We start from the raw sequence: 21,265 nt of genomic DNA, 5'->3' as shown, positions 1-21,265 counted from the left end.
CCACCATGACATTTTGCTGGGCTGATTTCATCTGTGTTTCTGTGGGGGGGGGGGGGGGGGGGTTCAACAATACCGCCAACAGCAGCCATTGTTTACAGTTTAAGATTAAAATGCTTCAGTTAAATGTCTTTTAATTTAATTTCCCAGATAAAAGCTACTCTGGGTCCTTAGCCAAGCATCCAGGAACATGAATAACATGTTAATTGTTAACATTTCATAGGATGATCCTGATGATGTGAATTTGTTAACCTATTTGAAAGGTCCTGACGGGGCGACCAGGCTTCTTCAGTGACCAGTTTGTTGTGAGATCTGGCCGCCACTGAACTCCAGCAGACCAGCATGCATCTGGCTGGTTGACGTCCTCACGCCTGCAGGTTTATTTCTGCGTCTGGTTATCGAGCTGCACCATCGTAACAAGAAGCAGACTGGTTTTCCTTTTCAGCAAAGGAGCTGTTTCATGGGCCTTTATCGATTGATAATAGATTTAATTTGTAAACGCACTTTACCTTTGAACAATCTGACAGTGCTACATAAAACAAGTTTAAAAGAAATGTAAAAAACTGTTAAAATATAATTGATACTGATCAAACTAGTCACTTCACACAAATAAAAAGTCCCACAGCTGATGTCATTACATTGGATCCATGTTTTTGCTTTGCAGTATGATGTTTAAGTAGCAGGAGCTGAAGTGTCCGTTCCTCTAATGAAGATGGACACTGATCTGTGATTGAACATCTTGTGAGAATTAGTTTCAAGTGCTTGAAAGCAATAAAAAAAAATCTTTTGTTCACAAGCTCTGGATGAAGGTTAATTTCCAGAACGACATGTTCTGTTTGAGCCTAAGAGCGACACACACACACACAGAGGCCTTCGTTGCCGTGGTAACTCCAGATCCAGGATTGTGATGAAGCTGCAGATTACCGCTCTGATGTTTTCAGGTGTGCGACACGTACGCATGTAGAAGGCAGGCAGACGTAGTTCTTACAACACAAACCTGTTTATTTCATTACAGATTAAATTCCAAGGCCAAATCACAAATAAATAAGGAAGGAGACACTTGCAGTAGCTTAGCTTGCGCGGCCACTTAACCCCCCCCCCCAGCGGTCAGTACCAAAGATTATTAAATATATTAACAGGAGGCTTTACACCTGTACAGATATTGGTAGTTTTTTTGATCGTCTCCTCTCTTAATGTACAGAACAGGAGGAGCGGGGAGATTGATCTGCGTTCCCACGTGGGCATGTTGGGGGTGATTCACATTCTTGAGACCCCGGAAGCGGCTCACGAGTGTCAGAAGGCAACGAGCCGCCTCGAGCCAGGCAGAAAGAAAAGCAGCACAGTCAGCGACGGATGTTTCAGTGAAATGTCGGCGAGAAACACTTCTTTATTCAAAACAGAAACACGGGAGTGGAGGGTTTGTTCCCACTTTGTCTTGATAGCGTGTGGCTGAAGTTTCCTGGGCGAGGCGGTGGTTTTCAAAGTGTGGGCTGGAAACAATCAGAGTTCATGATGGGAAGAAGATGGAGTGTGAAACTGAGTGTTTGGAGGCCAATTATAATGCTAAATCAAGCCTTTGTTCAATCTCAGAAGACTTGTGTGATATTTCCAGTCGTCCTCCCACATTTTGAAAACCTGAGCGAAACATCAAATGAGAGGCATCGCTAGAATACCCTAAAATAATGCATTAAAGCTGCGTTCAGAAAAGACAAAGATAGCGACCTTACAAAGCACCACTGAACAAGCTTCTGACCATTGAAATGAAACAGAAGAAAGCTAAAGCAAGAAAGTCGCACGCACTGAATTAATTCTCTTGGAAAATCACCAGCAGCCTGAAAACCGAGGGAAACTTTACAGTAGTGTGAGTAGATGTCTGGTTACAGAATGAAGAGGAGGAGCAGGTCCTTTTATATACACTGCACAATATCATACACATAAACTGAGTCCGTATGAAGAGAAGGAGGCGCGACTCTCGTTTGATTATGAAGAACTTCCTCGCATGTTTGAATTGTCTGTATGTTCAAGTGCTTTGGTACAGTCGCACACTTTTCATCATGCAGTTTCTACAACGCCAAATATTACATTTTACAGTTTTCTAGAGGAGCATTTACAGGTTGAGCACAGTATGTTGACAACGGGCTACATCTACACTTCCTCTCAGTGTCTGTCTACCATCTTTACTCCTGTGATGAGCTTCCTGTCGGCCTCCTGCACTGAAACGGAGGCCTAAACTTCAAACACTGTGGAGGGGCTGCCTTCTGTCCGCTTCTTTCCTTTTTACATACTTTAAAAAGCGAGTATAAATATTGCACATTCGTTTTGTACTTAAGTCAAAAACAAAGATGAAAGTAACAGTAAGTAGACCTGTGGTCAAAAGAGTAACTGGGATGAGCTATGAAACCAACGATAGCCGTCATTCTACAGTATGTTTCCGTACGGCGGTTTGGTCATGACTGGACGAGCTGCTGGAGGAAACCGAGGCCGGAGGAGCAGGGCAGAGGAAACTCAAATCAGTAAACACACTCAGGTGGACAACCAAAAAAAGGGGTTGAAAATTATACAAAAAGAAAGAAGCTTGTAAACAAAACTCCAAAATACAAATCCATAATAATACCACCTTAAAATAAGAGTAAGAAAAATGACGATGATGCTAAATCTCTCATGGCTTCCAAACGAGTCCTCACACAGAAATACTCATCCAGTCCAAACAAACAAGAACAAAATGGAGCGACAGACTTAAAAAAAAGAAGAAGAGATGAGAGGAATCCCTGCGGAGAGTCCAAGCTGAATGTTCCTGGAGGGACGAGTCCGGCTTACGAGTCCTGGGGGGGGGTGAGGGTGGGGGGGCGGAGGGCAGGAGGAGCTTCCCTTCCAGTCATGCGAAAGTCCGACTCAACGCGGCGCCTCGGGAGTCAAGGAGGCTCAACCCGCCGAGGAGCAGCGAGTGCTGGCGCCAGGCCTGCTAGGAACCGTTCGTTGAGCCGGATGGAGGAGACTCCACCCCCCACCCCCCACCCCCACCCCGCTGCCCTGATGGAGGCTGGCTGCAGGGGAGCTAGGAGGTGGCGCATGATTCTCTTAATGGTGGAATGTTGAGGTGGAAGTCGTCCTAATCAAGGCCTTTAAGCTCCTTGTATACATGTGGATGTGTTTGTGTTGTTTGGAGTGTGTGTGTGTGTGTGTGTGTGTGTGTGTGTGTGTGTGTGTGTGTGTGTGTGTGTGTGTGTGTGTGTGTGTGTGAGAGCTATTTTCCACCGTACATCCTCTCGATGTCCTCCTGGTAGTGCGACTTGAGCTCCTTGCGTTTGAGTTTGAATGCGTCTGTGACCAGGCCGGTCTCCGGCGTCCACGGCTCAGCGCTCAGGCGGATCTTCTTGGGGATCTCGAATCGCTCCAGTGTGGCTGGCGAGGAGAGAGAAGAGTCACACGTCATCCTCACAGATACACAACGACTGTGAACACCGAGCGCAGGCGCCACCGCACGGAAGCGATTGCTGGGCGCAGAGCAGCACCCTAGTTTAAAAGACAAAGACGTTGGACTAATCGAAAACAAAGTGAACAGGACAGAAAAGGTTTGAACTCTGAATATATAAACTCATTCCATTATGAGCATCTTTTATTTTCATGACATATAAGCTGTAATCATAAATAAAAAGGATTTGAAATACCAGTTATTGTGGAATAAAGTCTGTGGAGGTTTCACTCAACTCAAATGTATGAACCAATCTCTGACATTGTTGACAGGAAACAGAGGATTTGAAACGACCATTAACAGACCAAGAGAAAGAGGAGACACTGTCCTGTGGACACGACTTTTCAGTTTCGTGGTTCTTTGTAAAGGACCATTACTTCTAAAGTGTATTTGATCACAGCGTGACGCTCAGCGTGACGGTTGGACGACCTGTTCTGCCTGACATAACGAGGACGTGACGCGTACCGGAGATGGCGGCCTCTGTGATGATGCGGAGGACTTCCCTCTCCATCTGGGGGCTGTTGCAGATTTCCTCCCAGGTGCCCGGCACATGCGTCTGCTCCGCCAGCGCTGTGAGCTGCTTGTGGTTCGGCACCACGAAGCTGATGACGTACGACTGGTCGCTATGAAGAGGGGACAGAGAGACGTCAGGGCGTGTTTGGGATTAAAGCGAGAGGAAGGAAACGGTGAGCGCAGCTCGTACCTGTTGGCATAGGCACAGATGTTATCTATGAGCGGGCAGTTCTTCAAAACAGCCTCCACCTTTCCTAGAGAGACGTATTCTCCCGCCTGCAGTTTCACCAGGTCTTTCTTGCGATCTGTGAGGAACAACCAACAGCACACGTTTACAATCCTGATGAATCCAGCTTTTGGCGTCATGAACGCATTGGAGGCGCGTCGACGTCTCACCGATGATCTTGAGGCATCCGTCTGAGTGGAACTCTCCAATGTCTCCCGTACAAAACCATCTCTGGCCTCTCTCGTCCAGAAAGAAATCCTCGTGGTTCTTGCGTTGACCTTTGTAGTAACCCATGGTGACGTTGGGCCCGCCGATGAGAATCTCCCCTCGTGGGTTGGGCTTGTCGGTGCTGTAGTAACCGCCTACAGGAGGACAGACGCTGCTCGTTAGAGGAGGAACGTCAGTGTTTGCGAGGAAGGACCTGCTGAGAAGCGACTCACCCTCCTGCCAGTCCTTCAGTGTAAACTCTGAACACACCAGTGGAGCGCCCACCCTCCCAGTGCTGTAGTCCCAAACTGAAAACACCAACAAGACAACGAGCGCGGTCAGTGTAGATCCGAGCAGAGGCAGGATAACTCAGCACATCGAAACAATTGTTTATGACTGAAATCAGCTGTGATTGTTTATATGACAGCTATGGACTGGAACGACGATTCCAAAATGAGCACCGAACACAGAGATAGGAGACACTGCAGTTTGCATGTCAGGCCACTAGTTGGAGCTGTGTTTTGTGTAACTGTCAGTTCTTTTTCCTCCTGGTATAGGTCCAGTCAGTATGAAGAAATGTCCTCCACAATGCAGATGACGGTGCAGTAAATGGTCATTAATTTTAACAAACACTGAATCCTCCATCGTTTCTATTTATCTACTCACACATGAGCACAAAAAATATTTATTATGACTCGTGCTCATGTGCAGATTCACAGATTTTCCATTTTAATGTGTGAATCTGTCCCGAGTATCAGAATAAAAGAGCTGTGTTGATTTCCTTCAAGGCAGCGAAAACAAGCGGTTATTGACGCGGCCTGGTGCTTCCTCACCCTCGCTGATGGTGCCGGCTCCACACGTCTCCGTCAGCCCGTAGCCCTGCCCCACGGGGCAGCACAGGCAGATGTTCATGAAGCGCTGCGTGGCGGCAGAGAGCGGCGCGCCGCCCGACAGCAGCACCCGAGTGTTTCCTCCCAACAGAGCTCGCACCCGCTTGAACACCAGACTGGAGGGAAGGACGGCAAGACGGACAATCAAAACACATCAGAGGTCTAACGGGACAACTTCATCTGACTCTTCCTCCCTTGGATGTATTTATGGAACAAACAGAGGCAGATGTGAATATATGGACACATCTTAAAATGAAACAAACAATTATTTTTTATTATATTTCAGAAGATCATGTCTTTCCTATTTCTTTTGTGTGGAGGCTATTCTAAGAATGTAACAGTAAAAGATGCTCGAAGCTTCTGCAGTGAGATGAGATGTGATCAGCCGTGTCTGACCTGTCGCAGAGAGGCGTGCTGTAGCCTTTAGAGATCTGCTCCATCTTGTAGTTGTACGCTAGAACAAAGAGCGTCTTCTGGAATCGACTCATCTCCTCCACTTTAGTCATTACATTCTTGTAGATTCGGTCCATGATCTCCTAGACACACAGACACACACACACACACTCTCAGTAAACACACACACACCTGACATTTCGACTCGCTGCTCAGACCTTTCCTGGTTCCCTTATAGCCTGAGCACATGATGACATCGCCAACATACGATTGAGGAACAAACTTCACTGACTGACTGTTTTAAATGGTTTTGATGGACGTGAACTCGACACGAGCGGTCAGTCGTTGTCTTTAGCAGAAGAGGAATCATAAGAGCGTCAGATTTACAGCTTTAGAAAAAATTTATCTCCTTTGATCTTTTCCCCACTTTTCAACCACAAATGTAAATGTACCATGTTGGATTTTATGTGACAGACCAACAAGGAAAGGAAAGAAAAGGAAAGGGAGGACAATGACTCACGGTTTTCACTTTTTTTTTTAACAAATTAAAAAAACTGCAGTTTGGTATGCAAAAGTCGTCCTCGCCCTATACTCTGATCAACCTAAATAAAATTGACCAAGAGCCTTCAGACGTTGTCAGAAATAGTAAATGGAGTTCCGCTGTGTGCGTCTGATCACAGTATGAATCAAGCTGTTAGGTGAAGACCTTAGAGAACATCTTGGAAAAAACATGAAGACCAAAGAACACAGCAGACCGGTCAGGGAGAAGGGTTAAGAAAAAACTTTAAACTGATGGAAAGAGCCTGGCACACCTATAAACCTCCCCAGACAGGGATGTTCACCTAAACTGAAGGCTAGATTGATCAGAGAAGCAGCCCAGAGGCTCATGGGAACTCTGGAGGACAACAATCAGTCGAATCAGACAAGAAGAAAGACGTCGTCGACACTAAACCAGAAGACGTCCTGTCTGCAGTTTGCAGAACAAAACACTCTGTGTGGTGGAAAACTAGCACTGCAGACGACCCTGAACACAGCATCCCCACTGAGAAGCATGGTGGAGGCAGCATCACGCTGCGGTGCTGTTCTTCTTCAGGAGGGACGGGGAGGCTGCTCAGAGTTGATGGAAGATGGATGGAGACAAAAACTGAACAACGTTGCAGGAAAACCTGGCAGAGTCTGAAAAGACTTGAGACGGGGACGGAGGTTCACCGCGGGGCGCACGGCGGTGCAGTGATTAGCGCTCCCGCCTCACAGTGAGAAGGTCCCGGCTCAAGTTCCGGCCCGGTTTCCTCTCAAAGACCCTGGAGCCCCACCAGCTCCCCCTGAGCGCCGCGCTGCGTGGCTGCCAACCAATGGCTCACTTCTGTTCACTAGTAGAATATGATTGTTGCTCTTCCAGCAGGACAACGACCCAAAACAAGCAGCCAAAGCTCCAATGGAAAAGTTCAGATTGAAGCGTGTTCATGTGATGGAAAGGACAAGTCAAAGTCCTGGGGCCTCATTTATAAAACCTTGCGTAGGATTCCTACTAGAAATGTACGTGCGCCCAAAAGCAGAAAATGGCGTGCGCCCCGAACAAATTTGGATCAATAAAACCGCGCGTACGCACATCTGCACGCACTTTCCTGAATCAATCACAATCCACCTGGAAGGTTGCCAGTTCATCTCCCGCCCTCAACAAGCCCACTTTCTACCATAAATGGTCGATGCAAAGTGCCTCGTCCATATTTTTGCATCTCATTCAGCCTGTTGATCGCCGGCATTTGACGCTGAATCCTGACAGAAAAGACAAAGAAAAGGAATTTTACAGAGAGAGAAATAGTTATGGAGGAGGTGGAGGTGGAATCACTAATGAAAGAAAATATGAGCCATCGGCAGCATATCGTCACTGCTGGAAATAGTGTGAGAGTCCCAGAGAGATCAGTGAGTGTAGAGGTGGAGAAGAAGAATCTGATCTGAAGGTGGAACCCAGAGGTTAGTGAGATCATGGGCGGAGCACACCGCTGGGCGCAAAAACAGCCTCATGGTTGTGACGGTCAGCGTGTGTGAGAGCGTCGGAGAGGGAAGGAGACATTTTGGTGGAGACACAGCAGACCAATAAAGTTCAGTTTTATCTGTTTTTTCAAATGTATGAATTGAACATTTTCACAGGGACTTGGGAAGGTTTTTTTTGCTTGAGACTTTCCCAGAGACTCACTTCAGTTGTTACCGTGTAGGTAGAGTTTAGTAGATTTGTATGTTAAAGCTGTAAATCCTAATAAAAGCAGCTGGAAAAGAACAGACGTCCCCATCGACAGCCAGTCAGTGTGACTCCCGACACTGCAGCTTTACGCACGACTGTCACCGTGCTATTTATGTGTTTACTCTGAAATTAGACTGATTGTTACACACTTTGTCACAATTGATGATCAATCAGTTCTATCCACCGCTCTGGAAGTTTGACATATGAACATGGAGCTGCTGATTCAGTAGAAACGTTCCACTAAAGAAACACATCTACATCACTGCAGCTCGGCTGTTTATGATTACGTGGATCAATGAGTCTGATATTTGAAGATATTAAACGTATGAGATGAATCTCGCTTCAATTCTCCACCTCACAATCAGCGGTGCAGGTTCCCCATCTCCAAAATGTGCGTGCGTAAGGTTCAAAGTTTACATACCGGTACGCACATTCCCCCACAAAGTAGATTTTTTTTAAATCACAAACTTTGCGTGGGAAGCGGCGTACGCATCTTTCAGGACCCGGTTTGTGAGTAAGCAAGCTTTATAAATGAGGCCCCAGACCTTCATCCAACTGAAACTCTGTCAGGACTTGAAACTTGCTGTTGCTCTCTACCCAGTCTCACTGAACTAAATGTTCAGAAGCATGAAGCTGGTAGAGACAGACCCCAAAAGACGAAGCCAAAAGAGGATCGGCTCAGCGGGATCAACACGCCATACTTACATTTTTGTATTTGTAAAAACTTTTGAAAACCAGGTATCATTTTCCATCCACATGCTTATAACTGAATTTCATTCAGATATTATAGAGAAGTTATGAATAGAGCTATAGCGCAATTAAAAAGAGACTATATACAAATACTTACCATTTCTCAAAACAAAACACTTTATGTGTTAACCATTAATCCCAAAAGCCATTAAGGACAACATCTCACTGAGTTAATATCACCGTTTAAATCCCCAGGTCTGAATTCTGAAAGTTGAAATGACTGAAATCAGAATTTAGAGTAAAAATGATATGAAGTCAGACAGTTTTCATGTCATTGATCTCAAGTCATTTATTTATTCCAGATTACAGGAAGTGGAAATTGAGACGTGTATTCTTATGTGAACACATTTGGTTTTTAAGCTGCAGTTTAACAGGTTAGTAGAAGGAAGTTGTTTTCCTGCCTCTGTCTTATATAAAACAGTATCACTGTTTTATTTCCCCTTCATGACGTGACCAAAGTACAAAGTACCAAAGTAGCTACAAAAGGTCAAACGTTTTTCCTGCAGTAAAAAATAAACTATCATCAGTAACAGGAAACAAAGAGGTGAGATGAATGTGTCGCAGTGAAACACTTACGGGTACGGCGGCCATGAGAGTTGGTTTCAGCACGCTGGTGTCTCCTTTACTGCCCTTCTTGATCTTGGTGGACTGTGAGAGTGAAAAACAGACATCTGGTTAGTGAGCGGCGCCTGCTGAGCGGCGCCTGCTGCCAAAACCTTGACGGCCGCCAGCTGAAGACGGACGACGACAGGAGCTTTAAACATCACAGACTTCACTGCAAGTTAAAATGATGGTCAGAGAGAAAGGAACGGATCCGCTGACCTGGTCAGCCAGAGTCTGAGGGGACGAGTAGCCGATGCGACAGCCGTGAGAGATGCACACCAGCTCGGCGCTGAGCTCCAGGACGTGGGCCAGTGGCAGGTAGCCAATGTAGGTGTCCGTCTCACTGCCAGCGCAAAAACACAACATGTTAATAACAGGCGACGACTCTGAGGAGAAACCGTGAGGAGATGAAGTGTCAGATCTCAGAGGACAGCGAGAGCGTGATGTGGCCCTACTTGAGGTTGGGGATTCGCTCGGCCATGCCCGTGATGCCGGCCATGATGTTGCCATGGGAGATCATGACGCCTTTGGGGATGCCCGTGGAGCCGCTGGTGTACATGATGACTGCGATGTCCGACGACTGCGGCTTCCTGCGCTCCACCGCCACTGTCCAGACAGAAGGCTCGTGTTCAGAGACAAACCTTCATGGATGTTTGTGTGCAGACTTCTGCTCCCACTCGTGTTTCTAAAAGTCCTCCAACACCAGCGTGGGCCGTTTGGCACGCTGTGATCTGACCTCTACCCAACTCTGTCCCGCACAGCACATCACTCTAATCACACCTCACAATTACACAGTGTTGGCTTTGTATTAAGCCTCCGTCGGCGCACTTCCGTTCCCCTGACAAAATTAGAAAGCTTTTTAATCACTCGGTACAGATACGCACTGTTGTCAGGCTGGGATCCCATCTCCTTCACGGTGTCCATGTTGTACACCATGATGCCTCGGGGGATGTCTGGCCAGCTCGTGGGTTTGCTGTCCACTACGATGACGTACCGGAGCCTCGGCACGTCACACAGAATCGCCTGGAGACGCCGTCAGGGTGGAGGAGGTGAGAGGCAAGCAAGGAGAAGTACTTAAGCAAACTAAACTCCAAAGCTTCACACAGTAATGGACCAACAGGATGGAGGGTGTGGTTACCTTGAGGCGGCTCTGCAGCAGGTCTTTGCTCGTGATGATGTGAGTCACTTCAGTCTCGTTGAGGCCGTGAGCGATGGCCACGGGTCCCAGGGTGGAATACAGCGTCACCACTTCAGGTACAAAGACAGGAACCTTTTAACTCCCATATGTGTGGTGAACTGTATTGGATGTACGCGGAGTTATCCGTTACTCACGTGGGAAGTTGTACATGAAGCAGGCTTGTGCAGCCAAGAGCCACTCGGCTCGGGTCTCGCAGAAGATGGCGATGTTGCAGTGAGGCTTCTGGCTGAGTGCAGCCAGACCGCTGCCAAAGTTCTTCGCTGTCTGGAAAGCGTCTTCATACGAGAGCCAGTTATAATTCCCAAGAATAACCTGCGAGCAACGAGCAGAGACGAAAGCAGCTTTCAGAAAGAGATCAATCTGACTCATAACTACATTCACTTTTTCCACAGGTTCCACAACAGTTTTCATGCAGAAAGTATTTCAGCCATATCAATGTTGAACACGTGCACGTCTTTATATTAAAAAAAGAATCATGAAAAACAAAGTGTACAACCCCCCAAAAATAGGCTGCTGTCCACAATGGGAGCTGAATTTGTAACGCAGGCACATACCGCCATCTGCAGGCCTGCTATGGCGGTGCAGCCATTAATTAAACGTCCGCTGCTTGTTTACCTGCTCAGTGGCAGCCTGCACCTTCACACACATTCAAACTCCTTTCATAACCTCCAGCAGGACTCAACCTGGAAGGATTGGACAAACTACACTCCTCACACAGCACACCGTACCAAGAAATCTAAACAAACAGCATGTGGGAGATTTTTTCATATAATCCAGAGGTCTCCAACCTCGGTCCTGGAGAGCCCCTGTCCTGCATGTTTTAGTTCTCTCCCTGATTCACCATACCTGAATCTAATGATGATGTCTTCACCAAGGTTGTGAAAAAGCCAAATAATGAGCCCCTCATTGCAATCAGGTGTGTTGCAATTGGGAGGAGCTAAAACATGCAGGACAGGGGCCCTCGAGGACCGGGAATGGAGACCTCTAATCCATTCACTTCACAGACTCAGGTTGGTATATATATATATATATGTATATATATATATACACACACACACACACACTATATAGTATAATGCCAAGTGATAACCATCAGTTTCTTTATGAAACATAAGCTCTTGTTAACAGTACAAGAAGAAAATTCAGTCAAGATCAGAGTTAACAGTTTATGATTCTGAAAATAAATCTGTTTTTAATTTGAATGATCATTTAAAAAAAAATAAAGAATTGGTTTGTTCCCCCATTTCGCAATAACTGTGTTTAGATGTCCTCGAGCCAGACGATGCATCCTAATGCTGTGTGTGTGTGTGTGTGTGTGTGTGTGTGTGTGTGTGTGTGTTAGTATTTTCCTCAATATTGAAGATAGGAGACAACAAATACTAATCTGATCAGTGTAGGATCATGATTCTTTGTGCTTTTCTGTCAAAACTGAAATCCTGATCTTAATCCTGGCCCGGGTCTGTGAGGGTCCTACTCATTTTAGATGTTGCTCCAACACACCTGAACATTCAGACCAGAATCCAAGTGAGAATTCAATGTCAATGCACCAAATACAAAACTAGGATATTTTTTTGGCAACAAATCCAAAGATCCTTTGTACCTTAATTATCTATTAACTATTATCAAAAAGCTGTGAGCTCCCAGCTGCTCTCCTCCAGGTACTTTGTGGGTCCTTCCTGCTTAAGATTTGGAAAGAATTCCTTTTTAATACTCTGCACTGTGCTTGTGAAATCATTTGTAAAAAGAACTGAAGATATAATTAATGAGTATAAGATTAAAGTACTAAATGACTTATGTTGCTGCTCATTTAAAAAATTGTGTCTGTTTGTGTGCTTTGTTGTGAAACGGTGAAATAAATGAAGAGCCGTGATGTGTGACGATGTTACACAGTCTGTTGGTTCGTACTGCGTTAAACAGCTTGTTTGGAAGCAGATTATAATGCAGTGTGATTTTTGGTCCCTCCAATTCTTCCTTTTAATAAGTGTGGCAACAGTAATTCTGGACCAATCACAGCCCATATCCCCTCTGTCGTCTATGGTTTGGAGGAGCAGCTCGGCTCGTGTCGTAACCCGGGGCTCTGCAACCTTTACGACCAAAGGAGACGATTTGTCATTTTCCACTGGATCAAATTTAACCGGAGCCAAAAAACACATTAATGAGGAGAACACAGCTCCTGAAGTTTCATGTATAGTTTTGATCTGTGAACATGAAACTGTGTCCTATGTTGCCTTTCTGATGTTTCAAATACAATCTAGGTTGGTAAACATTTAATTACATTTTCAGCTGTTCTTGCACCTGATTTTACAGATTTCAAACTTCTTTTTAAGAATTGTGGCTCTTTTTTAAGTAGTTTAGTGAGCCCCCCCCACCCCCATTTTTCCTTCTTTTACCTTTTAGAAATCCTTGTCGTTTTAGGTGACTAGGAGACTTCTTGTGGTTTTAGCTACTGCAGCAACTGAGGCCTTCTTTAAAGAAGTCTCAGTGAATCAGAAAATCTTCCAGTTCTTTTGAGTTTGGCCACACCTGCACCTGAAGGAATCAAAATGTCTGACCTTTTTGAAGACCTTGCCATTTGGCTGGAGCTCGTCCTCCTCGCTGAGCACCTCTCTGGTGCCGAGGCAGTCCCTCAGTGGAAACCTGTGCGCGGCGTGCTCGAACATCTGGTCCAGAGTGTCCACCCCGGGGTGCAGCCACGCCACCAGCTTGTCTCGGCTGTTGACCGCCCGGTAAGGCCCCGCCGGGTGTCCGCTGATGGAGCGAGCCTTGATCCGACGGGCCCGTTCCAGATTGGTGCCGGCTCCGGAGAAGAAGTACCAGGGCAGGAAGGTAATGACTGAGTAGACCCAGACGACCGAGCGGAAAACCTGCAGCAGCAGGGGGTTCATATCCTCCTTCAGCTTCATCTTGGACTGGATGGAGGTGAATCAAACCCTGAGTAGTGATGCGCTGGGCCTTCCTCCTCTCTAGGTCCTGACGGATGTTTCTTTGTGCAGAAAGTCAACCAAACCTACAAAACAAACACACAAAGTGAAATTCTAGAAGTACAGTCTGGAATATAGATGCGTCCGCAGTTTGAAGAGATCAAGGTGCAGTCAAAGTGACCAGCAGCCTCTTGGTAAGAGAATCCTTGTTTGCATGAAGATCGTCGTTGCCTATTCTTAGTCCGTCCCTCACTCAGCACTATGTCTCCCAGCGGAGCTGCTGGCCCTGCTGCACAGAGGAGACATGATGCTGCCACACTTTTAACATCGCAAAGCAGCAACGACACTCAGGAACTAATCACATTTTGCTTTTCATTTTGATGTGTTTTGTGTTAAGATAATCTGAAAATCTGATAATTTTAAATCTCCCTAAAATAAACTCTCATTGAATGTTCAAATACAGAGCAATGTACGTGCTCTAAAAAAATTATCTGATTTATAAAACTTTTCCCTTTATAGATCACAGTCTACCTGGAAGGTTGCACATTTCATATCCCGCCCTCAACACACCCACATGCTACCATGAATGGTCAATGCAAAGTACTGAAGGCTATTTTTGTATACAGGACTGTCTCAGAAAATTAGAATATTGTGATAAAGGTCTTTATTTTCTGTAATGCAATTAAAAAAACAAAAATGTCATACATTCTGGATTCATTACACATCAACTGAAATATTACAAGCCTTTTATTATTTTAATATTGCTGATTATGGCATACAGCTTAAGAAAACTCAAATATCCTATCTCAAAAAATTTGAATATTTCCTCAGACCAAGTGAAAAAAAAAAGATTTATAACAGCAAAACAAAATCAAACATTTGAAAATGTCAATTAATGCACTCAGTACTTGGTTGGGAACCCTTATGCACGGATTACTGCATCAATGCGGCGTGACATGGAAGCAATCAGCCTGTGGCATTGCTGAGGTGTTATGGAGGCCCAGGATGCTTCAATAGCGGCCTTTAGCTCATTTGCATTATTGGGTCTGGTGTCTTTCAGCTTCTTCTTCACAATACCCCACAAATTCTCTATGGGGTTCAGGTCAGGGGAGTTGGCAGGCCAATCGAGGACAGTAATGCCATGGTCAGTACACCAGTTACTGGTGGTTTGGCACTGTGGGCAGGTGCCAGATCATGCTGGAAAATGAAATCATCATCTCCATAGAGCTTTTCAACAGATGGAAGCATGTAGTGCTCTAAAATCTCTTGGTACAGTACACAGCTGCATTGACTCTGGACTTGATGAAACACAGTGGACCAACACCAGCAGCTGACATGGCTCCCCAAACCATTGCTGACTGTAGGAACTTCACACTGGATTTCAAGCAACTTGGATTGTGCTCCTCTCCAGCCTTCCTCCAGACTCTAGCGCCTTGACTTCCAAATGAAATACAAAACTTGCTTTCGTCTGAAAACAGGACTCTGGACCACTCTGCAACTGTCCAGTGCTTCTTTTCCATAGCCCAAGTCAGACGCTTCTTCCGTTGTCTTGAGTTCAGGAGTGGCTTGACCATGGGAATACGGCTATTGTAGCCCATTTCCCGGACACGTCTGTGAACGGTGGCTTTTGATACCTGGACTCCAGCTTCAGTCCACTGTCTTTGAAGCTCCCCCAAATTCTGGAAGCGGCTCTTCTTCACAATGCTGTTAAGGCTGCGGTCCTCTCTCTTGGTTGTGCAGCGTTTCCTGCCACATTTCCTCCTTCCAACAGACTTTTTGTGAATGTGCTTTGAAACTGCACTCTGTGAACAGCCTGCTCTTTTAGAAATTTCTTTTTGTGTCTTACCCTCCTGATGGAGGGTGTCAATGATGGTCCTCTGGACAGCAGTCAGGTCAGCAGTCTTCCCCATACTTGTGATTTAGTTTACTGATCCAAGCTGAGTGTTTTTAAAGGCTCAGGGAAACCCTTGCAGGTGTTTCGAGTTAGACGATTCAAGTGATTAGTTAAATAGCCTGCTAGTATACTTTTTCATGATATTCTAATATTTTGAGATAGGATATTTGAGTTTTCTTAAGCTGTATGCCATAATCAGCAATATTAAAACGACAAAAGGCTTGCAATATTTTAGTTGATGTGTAATGAATCCAGAATGTATGACATTTTCATGTTTTTAGTTGCATTACAGAAAATAAAGGACTTTAACACAATATTCTAATTTTCTGAGACAGTCCTGTAAATAAACCTGCCGATCGATGGCATTTTACACTAAATCATGACGGAGGACAAAGAAAGAGAATTTCACAGAGACTGACATAGAAGCTGAGGCCAGGAAAACTAGGTCATTTGGTGGTCACAGTAATGGCATCGCTAATAAAAGAAAAAGAAAACAATTCCTCTGGAATTTTTTAGTATATGTGCCTGCCTCTTCTTTGACGCTGATGTGATCTCGATGAGGTACCTCTCCCATCCACTTTGAATGGGAAATATTTCACAGTTTCTTTGCGATTTTTTGGGAAACAGCTACCAAATTGGTAAAAGTCAAAGCAATCTATTCCCAAACGTTCTGCATGTTTTTATGTGCTTTTTGTGTTCATGCTTCCAACAGTGCAGGTCTAGTTACACACCCAAGAACAGCAGAAAAATAATCAAATTAAACAGTCGCCTAGGATAGTAATTTTTGCGCCTTGCCTCCAAAAGAAGCAGGCACAAGAACAAGTGATCGGCAGCACATCGTCATGGCTGTAAATAGTGTGAGAGCCACAGAGAGATCTGTGACTGCAGAGGTGGAGGAGAAGAATCTGGCCTGACGGTGGAGGCCAGAGGAGAGTGGCATCATGGAGGACAGGCCACACCGCTGGACAACAAAACAGCCTCCATCTTTGATACGGCCAGCGTGTGGCCGAGTGTCGGAGAGAGAAAGAGAAATTTGACAGAGACTGATGAAGTACAGTTTTCTCTCTTTATCAAATTAAATATTTCAACAGGGACCTGTGAAAAGGCACATTGGACTGTTTCTTTGTGACCTCCGTCACTCTAGAGTTGGAAGCGCTGGATGAGGAGGAGGTTCCCGACACGACGTGTCCTGGTACCGTGGCTGCAGGCCTGGTTGTCCCCAGTGTGTCCACAGCGCATGGCGAGGCCAGCGCATCCAATAGTGCAGCATTACGCACGGCTGTCACTGCATTATTTATATGGTTATTCAGCAATTAGACTGATTGGTAAACACCTTCTCACAACTGTTAATGAGTTCTATCCACCGCTCTGTATCACTTGAAGATAAAAGTATGAACTATGAACATATTGCTGTGAATTCAAGATTCAGCCTAATGGCTCACTAAAAGAACATGCAACACTGCCGGCTCTGGTGTTAATGCGTATGTGGCTCAATATGTCTGGTATGTGAAGACAATAAATGTATGAGATGAATCTGGCTTCAATTCTCCACCTCACCATCTGCGCCGCCAGTTTCCCCGTCTCCAAAATGTGCGTGCGCAAGGTTCAAAGTTGGCATATCAGCGAGGAGGAGGGGGAGAGATGCTCATGCGCAGCAACAGCGCTCCATCACCTCCATCAGTCTCTGCAGGAGCGAATAATGATCGTGAAAGAATCTTTCCACTTTGGGAGCCGATATAAAAACTTTGCGGATACAGTGGATCCGCACACCGGTGTCCTGTAAACGGACACCCCAAAAGTGAAGAAAGTTTTGCCAACACACTCGTATTTGTTGCCGTGTAAACGGTGGCTCAGTCTTTCGTGATTCAAATATTGCAAAATAAGGATACGTTCAATAATATGGTCTCTCCTGGCTTTGACTTCCTGCAGGAAGTCACAGAGTTCATGATCTGTCCTTCTGACCCCCATCAGTCTGCAGCGTGTGGATAAGCTTACAGTCGGAGCTCAACTTCTTTGTGGTCGTCTGTCCAATGCTTTTCTTTCTCACCATCATCTAAACTCAACCAGTTAAAGAAGGAAGTCAATTTCTTTGAGTCCGAGTTCTTCCCGGTTTGTTTTTCTCAAGATTTCATTAAAGCACAAATTCCCACGAGATGCTTATATTTGAATCAGCTCAATATAAATCAAATTAAATTCTCTTCACGGGTTTGCCACAAAAAAGAAAAGAAAAAAAAGGTATGTACCTGTTACTGCCCTAATTAGTGTGGCCACAACAAGCCTTTGGATCAACTGCGTCAGTCTGCTGTCCAGCTCAGCTATTTGGAGTGTGCGCTTATAGCAAGATTGTAATTTGCCGCGTCGCCTTGGCGGCCCTGCAGCCACCGAGTATGACGGTGCTGAAGTGTCAGTCGGCAGTGACTCACTCTGCAGCTTACAAGAAAAGACCCAGAGGTCACGTGGCCGTTCAGCTAGCCCAGGTCAGCTCATGTAACGGTGCCGTGAGGAATCCCGCATGGTTCACATGTGAACGCAAGCAGCACGAAACAAAAACCAGAAAAAAAATAGTGGAAGTTCAGTCAGAGTGAGTCTTTGGTCACTGCACCACAGCCTTGGGATCCTTCAACGTTTAGGACAACATGGATATTCAAAGGCCTAGTGTCAAAAAGTATTACTTCTCGATATGAAGTTTCTATATTGCTCAAAAACAATTATACAAGTTCAAGTTCATACTTCCTCTCATGGTTTCTTTGATAAAGCCGACTGTAAACCACAATTGGGGTGAACTCTCTTTGCACACCGGATAACACACAAATAAACAGACGACAGAGCCAAAAGAAGCAGACTGTGGTATGACTACTCCTTTTGTAATTCAATTCATTGAACATATTTTTGGGGTATTTTTTTTACCACCAACCAAAGAAACTCAATCATTTTAAGACAAGTTCATGTTCTGTCTGTAGGAATTCCTCAAACTGGAATCTCATTCCAGTCCAACCACAATGTGCTGCATCCAAGTTTTTTTTATGCAAGAACGACACATGGAAGGGTGAACATGCCTCACCTGTTCCAAACTGGTCACATACCACAACTAACTGCCACATTTTCTACTGTACGTGGGCAGAGCAGACACAACGAGTGGATGAACAACGTGGAGAGAAGTTTGGTTTACTACTGGTAATACAAGTTCAGAACACACACACACACACACACCCCCCCCCCCCCCTCTCCTGGCTACTATTTAGCAATGAAACTATGCAGCACATTTATTAAGCATTAATATTCAATATAAATGTACATTATTTATAAATTCGAAATAAGGTGCCAGCATGGGAGCCCCTCAATGCTCCTTTTCCATCAATGTGGTGACCATTTTGCGCATTTCCCCATCTTATCCCTCACATGTGTGAATAATAACCATTTAATTGAGAGCAGGAGGTTTTCTCAGGGCAGCTTCTCAGGCTGGACTCTAATCTGTGGCGACTTTCATTCATTTGAGTCTTAATCTGTGATCTAATGCTTCATTTGAGGAAAGCACAGAAAAGGAAACCGACCGGCACATGTCGTGATCATGATAATGAGCAAGTCTGTTATCAGTGTGATTAAATGGCACTGATTGTCTGGATGTGTGAAAAATGATAGATAAGATCAAAGTGATCGATCAGATGAAGACGTTAGATAAGACGCGCTGCTAGCACACCGCTAGCTGTGGAGCTAGCCTTTAGCTGCGGCTCTCAGCGGCTGGTGTCCGGCTCCTGGAGGACCGACACCGCTTTACTGGGACACACCGATTTCAAAACCGAAACAGCTCAATTCAAAGGTTACTTGTCGCAGGTTTCTCCGCTCGGCTGTACACAGCGCACAGCTAGCCGAGCCGGTGGCTAACATCTGCAGCAGAGCGTGCACACCGCCACCGCGGCTCATCCTCACCTCCTTCAGCCGCTCCAGCGGAGCACTTTGTCCCGGAAACCGACACTCTCAGTGAGGAAGGACATCACCTCCCCGCATGGTTTCAAGACACAGCCGCCGGCCCGCTGTAAAACGGTCAAAACCTCCAATAAAAAGTAAAAATCTGAACATCGCCGGGCCACCAGCCCGGAAGCTTCTGCGTGACGTCACAGGTCTTCTCTCACTGCCATTGGCTGGACGGAGGTGGCGCGTGCTTAGGGCAGCGGGGACGTCAGCGGGGTTACTAGCGGTCACAGCTGTGCGCGGTTCCACTGGAGGAGGGAGACCGAGGCCTCACCGACACCGACACCGGGGGTCCACCGGGGCCCTGAAACATAAACATGGCCCTTGGGCTGTGGATGTCCTCCAGGGCCGGCGGTTTGCTCCATCCAGAGAATGTTGTGATGAATGTCTGTGTGGAGGCTCATTAATAACATTTGATGAAATCTTTCACTGGCACAATAAGACTTTATTTGCAAAACGTATTCATTAACAGAATGAAGGAAGAGAAACGGTGATAAAAAAAAGAGAATAGAATAAAATAGAACAGAATAGAATAAAATAACATTTTAATGTCAAACAGAATATTGTCAACACTGATGCATTTGAATGAAATTTCGCTGTTAAACTAGTTTAAAACTAGTTAATCATTAGTTCCAGAGAGAGCCGACAATCAAATATTTTGCAATAGTAGGATGAGTGTGTGATTATGATTTCATTTCATTTAATTTTTGTTTTATTTCGAACATAAGTAAAAGGAAAAAAACAGTAGAAAAGCTACGCATTCAAAAAGGAGTAGGAGGAAGCATAAACTGATTAAATCCCACCCCCTTTTCAGTTAATCTATTTGCACTCTGTGTTTTTTTTAACCAATTCCATATTCACAACCACAAAGCAAAGAAAGCAAGTGAGTAAATGAGAGAAAAACAAACATGTTGTCACAGTGAAAACACGTAGTGCATATTCCATTCTTCTTCCCTATATCTTGTGAACAGAATTTGTTGGTACCGCAGTTTGAACTGCTTCATGGTTGGACGTTGCTTGAGCTCCCCAACAATCTGTTCCACAGTTTCACTCCACACAAAGAACTACTAAAGGTTTTGAAAGTTGTGCACATGGATCTTTAAAATCCTTTTCTCTTTTACCAAGTAGTTTCCGGATGTTCCGTGGAAGAGTTATTTGATTTGTACATGGTTGGTGCAGTTTGAAATTGAACCAAATCAGTGAATTTTGATGTTTTTGAATGTAAGAAGAGCAGATTAGTGTGATCTCTATAACCGGTGTAAATGTATGGTCCTCATAGGGCTTTTTTTGCAGGGTCGACAGTGATTGTAGTGCACATTTGTATGTGTTGCTCCAAATCTCTGCCTAGTATTTTAATGTTCCTCTACCAGAGTCCACATGGGAAAAATTAAAACATTAGGAGACAGTTTTAGTTGTCGATGTACATCTCTAATATGTTGTCAGTACCTTTCAGAATTAAATTCCTTGTCACACTCAGACAAACACGGGTTTCCAGCATTTATATTTCGATAAAGCCTCATACTGTACAATGTATTTTTGAATTTTTCCTTTTCTTTGGGCTTATTTGGATTTAAAAGATCAATGCTGAGATCCCCACACATGAAAACAGTTTTCTGATAAATTTTTGAAAAAGATGCTTCAATTCAATCTTTATATATATATATACATTTTAGAGCCTGGTGCTTTGTATATACAGCTAATTAATACATTTTGGGGGTTTTTCATTGCAGATTTCAATTGTTACACATTCTAAGGGATTGTCGATTGCTGTTGATATATTTTGAACCATCCTATAATTCAAAAATATTTTTTTTACATTTATGGCTACACCTCCTCCACTGTTATTCTTTCTGTTGGTAAAGATCAGTTCATAATCATCCAACTCAAAATCCTTTAAAAAAAAAAAAATCTGCAGTCATCCAAGTTTCTGATATGATCACCTTAATGCAGAGGGTTTTTCAGTAACTTTTATAGAATAGCATTTCTCTTA

The 21,265-nt window shown here is 44.8% G+C and overlaps 1 protein-coding gene across 1 annotated transcript; it reads right to left on the bottom strand.

The window, feature by feature from the left end:
• Positions 1 to 983: 983 nt before the first annotated feature.
• acsl3b (acyl-CoA synthetase long chain family member 3b) lies at positions 984 to 19,437 on the bottom strand. The gene is made up of 15 exons (XM_080472424.1): positions 19,234 to 19,437; positions 13,044 to 13,498; positions 10,626 to 10,803; positions 10,432 to 10,541; positions 10,178 to 10,316; positions 9,749 to 9,899; positions 9,513 to 9,636; positions 9,267 to 9,338; positions 5,702 to 5,841; positions 5,249 to 5,421; positions 4,649 to 4,723; positions 4,379 to 4,570; positions 4,173 to 4,287; positions 3,935 to 4,092; positions 984 to 3,399 (listed from the first exon to the last, which is right to left on the bottom strand). Exons 2-15 carry the CDS (start codon positions 13,392 to 13,394, stop codon positions 3,242 to 3,244), a joined length of 2,136 nt encoding a protein of 711 aa, XP_080328550.1. The 5' UTR covers positions 13,395 to 13,498; positions 19,234 to 19,437; the 3' UTR covers positions 984 to 3,241.
• Between the last annotated feature and the right edge of the window lie 1,828 nt (positions 19,438 to 21,265).

This window comes from Lipophrys pholis (genome assembly GCF_963383615.2).
Source record: "Lipophrys pholis genome assembly, chromosome: 1".
In the NCBI taxonomy this organism is placed as follows: domain Eukaryota; kingdom Metazoa; phylum Chordata; class Actinopteri; order Blenniiformes; family Blenniidae; genus Lipophrys; species Lipophrys pholis.
Note: the sequence above shows the minus strand (reverse complement) of the source record. Positions and strands in the feature narration are given on the sequence as shown.

Excerpts from the sequence above, each read along its gene's own strand:
- acsl3b (XM_080472424.1), bottom strand. The coding sequence starts at position 13,394 with ATGAAGCTGAAGGAGGATATGAACCCCCTGCTGCTGCAGGTTTTCCGC. Across the intron at positions 10,542-10,625 it reads CTTCATGTACAACTTCCCAC|TGGTGACGCTGTATTCCACC; the intron begins GTGAGTAACGGA and ends TTGTACCTGAAG. Across the intron at positions 4,724-5,248 it reads AGCCGGCACCATCAGCGAGG|TTTGGGACTACAGCACTGGG; the intron begins GTGAGGAAGCAC and ends TGGTGTTTTCAG.